The following is a 14,015-nucleotide window of genomic DNA, read 5'->3' on the forward strand; positions in this document are numbered from 1 at the left end:
ACGTCAATAAAATGTGCAAGAATGCCTACTATTTCATCCGCAACATAGGCTTAATCAGGAAGTACATCAACCAGCAAACTGCTGCAACATTGATGCAAGCATATGTAGTATATCGGTTGGACTATTGCAATGCTCTGCTGCAGGGGATTCCCGAATATCTTCTGAGCAAGTTACAGAGAGTCCAGAACTCAGCTGCCCGAGTTGTGACACGCACAAATAAGACAGAGCATATAACACCTGTTCTGATGACACTGCACTGGTTACCCATCCGACAACGTATCCATTACAAAATATTGGTATTGATGTTCAAAGCCTTGCACAACACGGCACCAGTTTATTTCTCAGACCTTGTGCAAGAATATCAACCAACACGCCATCTGAGGTCATCACAACAACACATGTGCCAAGACATTTGGTGAAAGGTCTTTTCAGGTTGTCGGCCCAGCTTTGTGAAACAAATTACCCCTCTCTCTTCGATCAGTACAGACATTCAGTACTTTCAAATCCAGATTAAAAACTCATTTGTTCAGCATTGCATACGGAGTTCAGCAGCGCTCTTGAGCAGTCTTCTCAAGACTGGATATTAGCGCTATATAAATGTATATAAATGTAATGTAAATGTAAGAACCTATGACACTTATTTATGGAAATATCTGTTTAGGTTTGACCCCTTAGACCGCAAGTTGAATAGTTGGAAAGGTTATTGACACCCTGTCGATGTCTCGAGACCTCGTAATAAGTGAGACTCGTGAAGAACCGGATTAGAGTTGGGTATCAGCAGCCCTTGCTTCTCCAACTATCTGGATCTGGGGTTGGGGTGGGGTCGGTGGGTGCAACATAAAGGACTGACAGGGATAGTCATGCCCTTCACAGAAATTGCACTTGCAGAGACAAGAATTGAAAACACAACACATGGTAGATTTCATTTCATTGTATTAATCAATCACACTTTTGTTAGTTATATCAAATGTAGCATTTCCAAACTCATATTAAAACATGAAAAGGCTTGGTAATGAAACAACACACTTATGTAAGTGGTTTTCCTGAATAAAACTTTATAATGATTAAATTGATAGACATTGACGAAACTGTTTTTGTATATCTAGCATGAGGAATGATAATTGTAAAATGACCATTTACTTTGAAATGCAAAAGGTAAAGTAAGTGATTGGCGATCGAGTCATGGGATTCAAGTCAAGACACTTTCATACACTGTCGCACAAACTAAAAACATCCACGGACTTGATAACATCGTCTTGAACCGCCCCTGTCTTGCTCTGTGGGCAGATGTTTCCGGTACCAAGCCTGATCGCATTGCTGAAGTCGATAACTTTGACCATTCCACCATGTCCAATCAGTATATGGCCTGGTGTTATGTCCTGACGGGATATCCTTATATGGCTGTGGAGATGGTCAACACATGTGCGAGATTGGTTCTTCCTAGAGAGGAACTCCAGGTGCGGATCCAGAGTACCCCTCCTTTTTTCCCGTAGAAATTTCCCCCTAACCTTTGGACTTCATGATTTATGTGCATTCCCCATTCTCCCAAATCCTCGATTCACCCCTGAACTCGGACAGGTTGCATCCGCCGACGTACTCTAGAATCACAAGTTGGCGTCCCTTGTGTTCAAATACTAGTAGTTCATACGTCTTGATAATGTTCTTGTGTTGGACTTGACGAAGGGTATTGAACTCATTGACCCACGCCTTGGACACTGCCGACGGGCCTGTCTTCCTCGGGTGCGATACGTTAGCTGCAAACACTTCGCCGTCTTGTTATATCGTTGTATATCGTCGCGGTATGTAGCATGTATAACATTTTCAACCTGTATTTTATTCAGTTGAACATGATTGTTGCATGTAATGGATACCTTCCCAACTCTCCATATAGCTGCTGCTGGAGTGTTTGAATTGACATGAAGAACTTTTCTGAGAAATTTACGGTGAACATTTTCTAGAGCCTGGACACTTTCAGTTTCAAACCCCCAAACTTCTGATGCCTGACATAAGATGAGAGAAACCATCATGTCAAATACAAACATAGATTCTTTGATGTTAAGCTTAGACTTTCACAAAAGAACAAATAAAATGTACCGGGCCTTTTCTCCTTGTTGTGCTAGGGTATTTCTGGCCGAACTCCATGAGAGTTTAGGAGTGAAGAACACACCAAGATACTTATAAGCTGACACAGCCTCAAGAGGAATAGGATTATAATGCCACTTTTCCTTTTTTGTGATTACACCACCTCTTCGAAATACCATGACTTTAGTTTGATCTACATTAATCTTTATCCCATTTTGACCGCAAAATCCTGCTAAACAATGTATCAGGTACTGCAATCTTCCCACAGAATCTCCAACATTGCCAAAATCATCTGCAAACATTAACAAGCTTATATTTTCAGCATACTTATTCACAAAAATACTTTTGCAATTATTTGACTTGTGACTATCTACCAACTCATTCAAAACCAAAGTGAACAATAGCGGATTTATCGTACACTCTTGAATGGTCCCAATTGTACACTCAAAGTACTCAGATAGTGAAAACCCATTTACAAGCACACAAGACTTTAGCTGACTGTACAGAGATGAAATAACTTTGAAAGATTACCCCTTCACACCTCTCTGCAATAATACATATTTCAACAAATGAGGCTGAACACTGTCAAATGCCTTGAGAAATCAATGAATAGACAATAGGAACACCCGTTAGACTTAGATAAATATTTTTTTGGTGTTTTTGGTACTGTAGCCATTCCTATAGCCAGCTTGCTCCTCATACAATTTGTCCTCATCTTCACACCAGTTTGAAAATCTGTTGTTCAATATTTTAGTAAATACCTTTCCTAAAACTGATAACAGAGAGATACTCCTATAATTGTTAGGTTCTGTTTTTTCGCCTTTCGTATGTCTAGGGAATATTATTGCCTCTGTCCACGCTGAAGGGTAGGCCCCAACTGATAATATTTTGTTTAAACAACATTAATATATGGCAAAAGTAAATGAGACTTTTTTTAAAAGCCACTGGGAAGGCCATTAATCACAGCACTAATTTCCTCCATGGTAATAACCTTATTTAAACCAGCGTCAACATAGTCACTACAGTATGTGTGATCATCATAGCCGCTGAGATACTCATGTACGTGTGTACAAAATCAGAGTCAGTATCGAAGTTGCTGTTGTTTAGCAGTGACGGAAAGTGCTCAAACCACTCCTCTGGTGACATTTCTTAACTACCAGGCTTCCCTTGTCTATTGAAGCGTTTGATATACTTCCACAAGTCTTGTGTTGTTACACTTCCATTACTAAAGACTCTCATCACTTCTGATTTGTCCACCATGTCATACCTGTCTTTTTTGTATTTACATAGGTTCTTAAACATGTTTCTTGATGATAAGTAGTTCTTATAGCCAATGTCAGAGCCAGATCATCTAAACCTATCTAAACACTTATATTTCCCGGGCTTGTGAGTCTCACATTAATGGTCCCATCACCTGGGCTGACTTTGAAAGTACACCAAGGTCCACCTCTCTGACTACATACCACTTGGGCTGACTTTGAAAGTGCCCCACACCCCATATCTCTGACTGCATACCACTTGGGCTGACTTTGAAAGTGCCCCACACCCCATATCTCTGACTGCATACCATCTGGGCTGACATTGACAGTGCCCCACGGCCCACCTCGCTCAATGCATACCACTTGGACTAACTTTGAAAGTGCCTCACACCCCAAATCCCTGACTGCATACCACTTGGGCTGACTTTGAAAGTGCCCTACACCCCACCTCTCTGACTGCTAACCACTTGGCCTGACTTTGAAAGCGCCCCACACCCCATATCTCTGACTGCATACCATCTGGGCTGACATTGACAGTGCCCCACAAACCACCTCTATGACTTCATACCACTTGGGCTGACTTTGAAAGTACCCCACACCACAAATCTCTGACTGCATACCACTTGAGCTGACTTTGAAAGTGCCCTACACCCCACCTCTCAGACTGCATACCACCTGGGCTGGTCCTGATACTACCTCACAACCCACCTCTCTGACTGCATACCACCTGTGCTGGTCCTGATAGTACCCCATAACCCATATCTCTGACTGCATATAACCTGGGCTGGTCCTGATACTACCACACAACCCACCTCTCTGACTGCATACCACCTGGACTGGTCCTGATACTATCCCACACCCCACATCTCTGACTGGATACCACTTGGGCTGGTCCTGATAGTATCCCACACCCCACTTCTCTGACTGCATACCACCTGGGCTGGTCCTGATACTATCCCACACCCCACATCTCTGACTGAATATAACCTGGGCTGGTCCTGATACTACCCCACAACCCACCTCTCGGTTCGCATACCACCTGGGCTGCTCCTGATACTATCCAACACCCCACATCTCTGACTGCATACCACCTGGGCTGGTCCTGATACTATCCCACAACCCCACATCTCTGACTGCATACCACCTGGGCTGGTCCTGATACTATCCCACACCCCACCTCTGACTGCATTCCACCTGGCTGGTCCTGATGCCACCCCACAACCCACATTTCTGACTGTGCATACTCACCTGGGCTGGTCCTGATACTTCTGTCCCACAACTCACATCTCTGGACTGCATACCACCTTTGGCTGGTCCTGATACTATCCCACAACCCACATCTCTGACTGCATACCACCTGGGCTGGTCCTCTCATACTATCCCACAACCCCACATCTCCTGGACTGCATACCACCTGGGCTGGTCTTCCTGATACTACTCCCACAACCCACATCTCTGACTGGGAGCACCACCTGGGCTGGTCCTGGATATTACATACCCCACATGCCACCTATTTCTGACTGTGATACCACCTGGGCTGGTCCTGATACTATCCCACAACCCACCATCTCTGACTGCATACCACCTGGGCTGGTCCTGATACTCCATGTCCCACTCCAACATACTATCTTGGACACATCTCTGACTGCATACCACCTGCACTTGTCATCCTGATACTACTCCCCACAAACCACCTCTCTCTGACGGGCACACCAACTGTAGTTTGCTATAATTATCCTGATACTATCCCACCCACTATCCCACATCTCTGACTGCATACCAACCTGGCTGGTCCTCATACTATCCCACAACCCCACATCCCTGACTGTATACCACACCTGGTCCTTGCTGGTCCTGATACTCCAGATACCACCCACAACTCCCACACATCCCTGACTGCATACCACCTGGGCTGGTCCTGATACTATCCCACAACCCACCTCTCTGACTGCATGCCACCACCTGGACTGGTTCTGATACTCAACCCCACACCCTACCTGCCTGACGGCACACCACCTGGGCTGGTCCTGATGCACCCCATCTCTGCATCGCAGGTCAACCCACCCCTAACCTCATCTCTGACTGCATACCACCTGGGCTGGTCCTGATACTATCCCACAAGCCACATCCCTGGACTGCATACCACCTGGGCTGGTCCTGATACTACCCGGAAAACCCACCATCTCTGACTGCATACCACCTGGGCTGGTCCTGATATTACCCCACAACCCACCTCTCTGACTGCATACCACCTGGGCTGGTCCTGATACTCACCTCCACAACACATAGCCTCTCTGACTGCAGCTGTACCACCTGGGCTGGTCCCCTGATACTTCACTCCCCACAACCCACCTCCCCCTGACTGCATACCACCTGGGCTGGTTGTTCTGATACTCATCCCACACCCCACATCTCTGACTACATACCACCTGGGCTGGTCCTGAAACTGTTCCCACACCCCACATTCTCTGACTGTATACCACCTGCTGGTCCTGATACTACCCCACAACCCACCCTCTCTGACTGCATTCCCACCTGGGCTGGTCCTGATACTCATCCCCACACCCCACATCTCTGACTGCATGCCACTTGGGCTGGTCCTGATACTATCTCACAACTCCACACCTCCTGGACTGCATATCACATGGGCTGGTCCTGATACTTCAACCCACAACCCATCTCTCTGACTGCATATCACCTGGGCTGGTCCTGATGCTACCCCACAACCCACCTTCTCTGACTGCATACCACCTGGGCTGGTCCTGATACTTTCTCCCCACACCCACACATCACTGACTGCATACAACCTGGGCTGGTCCTGATACTAGCCTCACAACCCCACATCTCTGACTGCATACCACCTGGGCTGGTTCTGATACTACCCTCAACCCCACATCTCTCACTGCATGCCACTCTGGGCTGGTCCTGATACTTTACCCTCAACCCCACATCTCTGGATTCTCCTGCATGCCTCTTTGGCTGGTCCTGATACTACCCCACAACACACATCTCTGACTGCATACCACCTGGGCTGGTCCTGACACTGTCCCACAACACACACCTCTCGGACTGCTTAAGCAACCTGGGCTGGTCCTGATACTCACTCCCACAAACCCCACTGTCTCTGACTGCATACCACCTGGGCTGGTCCTGATACTACCCCACAACCCCACATCTCTGACTGCATGCCACTTTGGTCTGGTCCTGATACTCACCCCCACAACACACATCTCTCTGACTACATACCACTCTGGAGCTGGTCCTGAAACTATCCCACAACCAACTTTCTCACTGCATACCACCTGGGCTGGTCCTGATACTATCCTGCACACCCATACTTCATCCACAATACCCTGACTGCATAACACCTGCTGGTCCTGATACTAACCCACAACCCACCTCTCTGACTGCATACATCTGGTCTGGTCCTGATACTCAATTCTCCCACAAACCCATCTCTCTGACTGCATACCACCTGGGCTGGTCCTGATACTATCCCACAACCCACCTCTCTGACTGCATACCACCTGGACTGGTTCTGATACTACCCCACACCCTACCTGCCTGACGGCACACCACCTGGGCTGGTCCTGATGCTAACCCACCCCTAACCTCTCTGACTGCATACCACCTGGGCTGGTCCTGATACTATCCCACAAGCCACATCTCTGACTGCATACCACCTGGGCTGGTCCTGATACTACCCGAAAACCCACATCTCTGACTGCATACCACCTGGGCTGGTCCTGATATTACCCCACAACCCACCTCTCGGACTGCATACCACCTGGGCTGGTCCTGATACTACCCCACAACACATATCTCTGACTGCATACCACCTGGGCTGGTCCTGATACTACCCCACAACCCACCTCCCTGACTGCATACCACCTGGGCTGGTTCTGATACTATCCCACACCCCACATCTCTGACTACATACCACCTGGGCTGGTCCTGAAACTGTTCCACACCCCACATCTCTGACTGCATACCACCTGGGCTGGTCCTGATACTACCCCACAACCCACCTCTCTGACTGCATTCCACCTGGGCTGGTCCTGATACTATCCCACACCCCACATCTCTGACTGCATGCCACTTGGGCTGGTCCTGATACTATCCCACAACCCACATCTCTGACTGCATATCACATGGGCTGGTCCTGATACTAACCCACAACCCATCTCTCTGACTGCATATCACCTGGGCTGGTCCTGATGCTACCCCACAACCCACCTCTCTGACTGCATACCACCTGGGCTGGTCCTGATACTATCCCACACCCCACATCACTGACTGCATACAACCTGGGCTGGTCCTGATACTACCTACCTCACAACCCCACATCTCTGACTGCATACCACCTGGGCTGGTTCTGATACTACCCCTCAACCCCACATCTCTCACTGCATGCCACTTGGGCTGGTCCTGATACTACCCCTCAACCCCACATCTCTGACTGCATGCCTCTTTGGCTGGTCCTGATACTACCCCACAACACACATCTCTGACTGCATACCACCTGGGCTGGTCCTGATACTGTCCCACAACACACATCTCTGACTGCTTACAACCTGGGCTGGTCCTGATACTACCCCACAACCCCACGTCTCTGACTGCATACCACCTGGGCTGGTCCTGATACTACCCCACAACCCCACATCTCTGACTGCATGCCACTTGGTCTGGTCCTGATACTACCCCACAACACACATCTCTGACTACATACCACTTGAGCTGGTCCTGAAACTATCCCACAACCAACTTCTCTCACTGCATACCACCTGGGCTGGTCCTGATACTATCCCACACCCAACATCTCTGACTGCATAACACCTGGGTTGGTCCTGATACTAACCCACAACCCACCTCTCTCTGACTGCATACATCTGGTCTGGTCCTGATACTATCCCACAACCCATCTCTCTGACTGCATACCACCTGGGCTGGTCCTGATACTGTCCCACAACACACATCTCGGACTCCTTACAACCTGGGCTGGTCCTGATACTACCCCACAACCCCACGTCTCTGACTGCATACCACCTGGGCTGGTCCTGATACTACCCCACAACCCCACATCTCTGACTGCATGCCACTTGGGCTGGTCCTGATACTGTCCCACACCCCACATCTCTGACTACATACAACCTGGGCTGGTCCTGATACTACCCCACAACCGACCTCTCTGACTGCATATCACCTGGGCTGATCCTGATACTAACCCACAACCCACCTCTCTGACTGCATACAACCTGGGCTGGTCCTGATACTACCCCACACCCCACATCTCTGACTGCATACCACCTGGGCTGGTCCTGATACTACACCACACCCCACATCTCTGACTGCATACATCCTGGGCTGGTCCTGATACTAACCCACAAACCACCTCTCTGACGGCACACCAACTGGGCTTGTCCTGATACTATCCCACACCCCACATCTCTGACTGCATACATCCTGGGCTGGTCCTGATACTAACCCACAAACCACCTCTCTGACGGCACACCAACTGGGCTTGTCCTGATACTATCCCACCCCCTACATCTCTGACTGCATACCAACCGGGCTGGTCCTGATACTATCCCACACCCCACATCTCTGACTGCATACCACCTGGGCTGGTCCTGATACTACCCCACAACCCACATCTCTGACTGCACACCACCTGGGCTGGTCCTGATACTATCCCACAACCCACCTCTCTGACTGCATACCAGCTGGGCTGGTCCTGATACTACACCACACCCCACATCTCTGACTGCATACATCCTGGGCTGGTCCTGATACTAACCCACAAACCACCTCTCTGACGGCACACCAACTGGGCTTGTCCTGATACTATCCCACCCCCTACATCTCTGACTGCATACCAACCGGGCTGGTCCTGATACTATCCCACACCCCACATCTCTGACTGCATACCACCTGGGCTGGTCCTGATACTACCCCACAACCCACATCTCTGACTGCACACCACCTAGACTGGTCCTGATACTATCCCACAACCCACCTCTCTGACTGCATGCCACTTGGGCTGGTCCTGATACTACCCCACAACACACATCTCTGACTGCATACCACCTGGGCTGGTCCTGATACTGTCCCACACCCCACATCTCTGACTACATACAACCTGGGCTGGTCCTGATACTACCCCACAACCGACCTCTCTGACTGCATATCACCTGGGCTGATCCTGATACTAACCCACAACCCACCTCTCTGACTGCATACAACCTGGGCTGGTCCTGATACTACCCCACAAACCACATCTCTGACTGCATACCACCTGGGCTGGTCCTGATACTACACCACACCCCACATCTCTGACTGCATACATCCTGGGCTGGTCCTAATACTAACCCACAAACCACCTCTCTGACGGCACACCAACTGGGCTTGTCCTGATACCATCCCACCCCCTACATCTCTGACTGCATACCAACCGGGCTTGTCCTGATACTATCCCACCCCCACATCTCTGACTGCATACCAACCGGGCTGGTCCTGATACTATCCCACACCCCACATCTCTGACTGCATACCACCTGGGCTGGTCCTGATACTATCCCACAACCCACCTCTCTGACTGCATATCACATGGGCTGGTCCTGATACTAACCCACACCCCACATCTCTGACTGCATACCACCTGGGCTGGTCCTGATACTACCCCACAAGCCACCTCTCGGATTGCATACCACCTTGGCTGGCTTTAACAGCAAACTGGATGATCCCACTACATTTTAATGTGATGCCCTCTATTGGCTCCTCTGAGTCTCCACACCATGTGTCTCATTTACAGTTCATTTGTGGAGGTGTGTAGCTGAACCACATCACTGTGTTCGTATCAAACGATGCCATTGGATACTCTCATCAAGCAGCGGGAATATGCCATTTACATAATCTGGACATATTCTCTTAAAGTATTGGGCCTGAATTTTTTCTCAACAATAAAGACAACTGACGGCCATTGTGGAATTTCTCCCACGACAGATTGCCATTCGAGGAATCGACAATTGCGTTCACCTGTGTTGTACAGTTACATCGACGCGGAACAATTTACTATACACTCTCAAAATAGCGTCGTCATCAGATTGTTCGAATCTCCGGAAATGGGGTCATGACATTAACTACAACTCGTTCATCATTGTTATTGTACAATTTATTGAGTTATCTGATGTACACATGTATTTAATACACTTAATAGAACCCACGAATCCGTTGGTATATGACCAGAAGGTGGCCACATGAATGCATGCAAACACTTAGTTGCGGGTACATCAACGTGCAGTCAACAAAGTACTGTGACTGTGTCCCAGTCCACCCAGCTGTGAATGGGTACCTAGTTAGGATGAGAAAGTCACAATAAACTCGGTGCGCCTAGAGGCAGCAAGAGTTGTATACTCCCAAGGGAGTTGAGATTGACGTCCAATGATCGAGGGAAAAATATACCAGCAAGGACTAGTTGCGTGGATATGTGCGCTATATAAATATAAATATTCTATGATATTGATGATAATAATAATTCATCCCTGTTACATTCCTACTTTTTATGACTTGATGAAATACTCCACAAACGTAGCCCTACTGAACATGCTTGATGCATGTGAATCGAATCCTTCCACAGTAATTGTACACAGATGCCTTAAAAAGTTAAAAATAAAATGTAAATTAGTATTCTTCTCGCCTCCCATGTTTTTTTAGAAATTAATCAAACTCTGTATGTAAATTTATTGCGGCCTTACCTTCAGAAGCTCGGCATGCTAATATTGAAAATTAACCCCCATTCACAGCCCGGGGTACGTGCATTGCTCTGAATAAGTAAGTGAGCTGGCTTAACACGACTTTCAACAGTACTTATTTTTCAGTTATATCACGGCTTGTCAGCTCGATATAGGATGAAACCCACCAACCTAGGCACGTTCAAGGTACGCAACTCCATTGCGACGCCTCAGACTACTGACAACATAAGACATAATCTCAGAAGGGCTGTACTTGAGGTTGATGATGTATTTTCATTAGAAACAGTTTTGGGCCCCAATGTCATGTATGGGTCTGTGCAACGGGCAGTTTAGATTTTGTCTCGTCATCTCGAAAATATGATGTAATCTAGACAGGCTCTCGAATGGCTTAGACAGATTTAGTTCTGTGGTTTTAAATCATTTTAACACTCTGTCATCTGAACCTACTGCTTTTTTAATGAATGAGTATTTCATGTTTCAGAAATGGAAGTGATTACTTAAGGTTCTTAATCCGTAACACAAAGCAGAGGTTATTCGACATACGTATACATCTATCCAAATTAAGAGTGTTGTCGTTTCTTTTATCTTAACTAAAAAAATCCTTTTGACGATGAAATTACCTATGATTGTTTTTTAAATCAAGTCAATGTGTTGGGCTCAAATAGGCCTCTTATTGGCCCACGTCGCCCTAAACTATAAAACCAACCAACAAACCTCAGATGACTGAGTTACCCGTGATCCCGGTTCAAGATGACTGTATAGGTAATTGGCAGAAAAACGGGAGATCGCGAGAATGCGAGATCGCGAGAATGACCCTTACAGTATTCCATACAATCTGGTATGTAAACAAATTCATTGCATGTTATACATCACATTATATCAATAAGGGAACCGAATGACTTGGTTATGTGCAGGTTGGCGGTGTATGGAGTACAAACAACGACGGACGGAGACGTGTGAGTAGGGCAAACAGTCAGTGTGGGTGATGACTTTACTAGAATCTACCCCAAATGTCTACCTGAATTCTACCAGTTTAAATGAATAAATAAATCAATAATTCAATCAATCAATCAATAATTCAATCAATCCATCAATATTCGCATCTTCGCACAAACATAAAAGGTAAGAAAAAACATAACTAACATTATGTTTTGATACATTGTATACTTCACGGAGCATGTACCTGCATGTATATCAAGTTTTATCACTGCATCATTACAAACCCCTGTTTTCTAAAACAAGCTACACAATCCCCACTGCATATATGCTGACAGTGACTCCCGTATGGCCCGTCCTTACACCCACGAGTACAGCTACCGGTCACACACATTGTCTCTACAATGGAGACATTTCTTGTGGCAGTGTTTCCCATGGTACCCTGGGACACAGCCCTCCACGCACGATCCATCATGACTGTAACACAGGGAAGACCTGCAGGAGACACTACACGAGGTATTACATTGTAACCCGTGCCACCCAGTCTTACATCCTTCCTGACAAACTGCAGTATGTCGATCACAGTGCTTGTGTCCATCTCTTCCTCTGTAGCACTTCGCGGGGCACGTCTTACTGCAGTGGTGTCCATGGTTACCAGGCTGACACTGTTCACATACCCCAGTCTGTCTGTCACAGCCACTGGTCCAGCAATGTTGACACCTGTCTTCGCACTTCTGTCCATAGAAGCCTGCTTCACATCCATGTAGACAGTACCCCGTGATGCTGCACCTTCCCATCAGACAGTTGTCACATGTCATGTTACAGAAGCCCCCTGCCCATCTTCCATCACACCCATCAAGACATTCTCCTGTGTGTATGTGACAGACTGATGCCTTGCAGTTGGGTGGACATCGTCCATCACAATGTGCCCCGGTCCATCCTCCACCACAAGATTCAGAACAAGCACCTGTATGTCGGTCACAGTAGACAGCGCCACCTACCGGAAAGCTGGAACATCGTGGTGGACAGGGTGTGTCGCAGTGTCGTCCATAGAACCCTGGCCTACATCTGAAACATTCTCCAGTGGACCTGTCACATCCGTCATCGTGACAACGTCCTTGGCATGTAGAGCTGCAGTTTGATCCGTGACACCCGGTGTTACATGACTGACATCTAAGACGACCATTCCCATGTCTGCACCCACTTGTCTTACATGAGTCGTGACTAAGGATAAATTGTAATACATTAGAAGTGTCAGATAAAAATGTCAGGTTTTGTTTTTAAGAAACGACACGAATATCACAAATGTAACTTCCACAAATTTGAGTTTCGTTTCTTTTTCAGTCCAATAACCATGGCGAATATTATTTCATTGTATCATTATGTACGTGTATTTACCAAGAGAGTATGTCAGCGCCAGCAGGGCATGGATCAGCACCACAAGCGACAAGAACTGACCGCCGTTCATTGCTCCAGAGAGTAGTTGACTGATGACAACAGATGCAAGGATTAGAACATAACTGAATAAGCTAAAAGTTACTCTGTTTCTTAACACTCCATATACAACACATACACTCCATATAAAACACATTTGCAACATATATACATCACATACACACCATATACAACACATTTGCAACATATGTATACAACACATACACTCCATATACAACACATTTACAACATATATACTTCACATACACTCTATAGACAACACATTTGCAACATACAAGTATACAACACATACACTCCATATGCAACACATTTACAACATACATATAAACAACTAATACACTTCATATACAACACATTTACAAAATACATGTATGCAACACATACACTCCATAAACAACACATTTGCAATTTACATATATACATCACATACACACCATATACAACACATATTCTACATACATGTATACAACACATACACTCCATATGCAACACATTTGCAACATACATATATACAACACATACACTCCATATA

At 46.9% G+C, this 14,015-nt stretch overlaps 1 protein-coding gene across 1 annotated transcript in view; it reads right to left on the reverse strand.

The window, feature by feature from the left end:
- Window positions 1–13,133, reverse strand: part of LOC124284196 (scavenger receptor class F member 1-like) — a 29,596-nt gene extending 16,463 nt beyond the window's left edge. Inside the window, exon 1 of the mRNA XM_046720262.1 lies at window positions 13,030–13,133. Within this exon, the coding sequence (XP_046576218.1) occupies window positions 13,030–13,133 (104 nt within the window). The remainder of the gene's footprint in view (window positions 1–13,029) is intronic.
- Between the last annotated feature and the right edge of the window lie 882 nt (window positions 13,134–14,015).

This window comes from Haliotis rubra, unplaced genomic scaffold (genome assembly GCF_003918875.1).
Source record: "Haliotis rubra isolate DU_JTF1 unplaced genomic scaffold, ASM391887v1 Scf330, whole genome shotgun sequence".
In the NCBI taxonomy this organism is placed as follows: Eukaryota; Metazoa; Mollusca; class Gastropoda; order Lepetellida; family Haliotidae; genus Haliotis; species Haliotis rubra.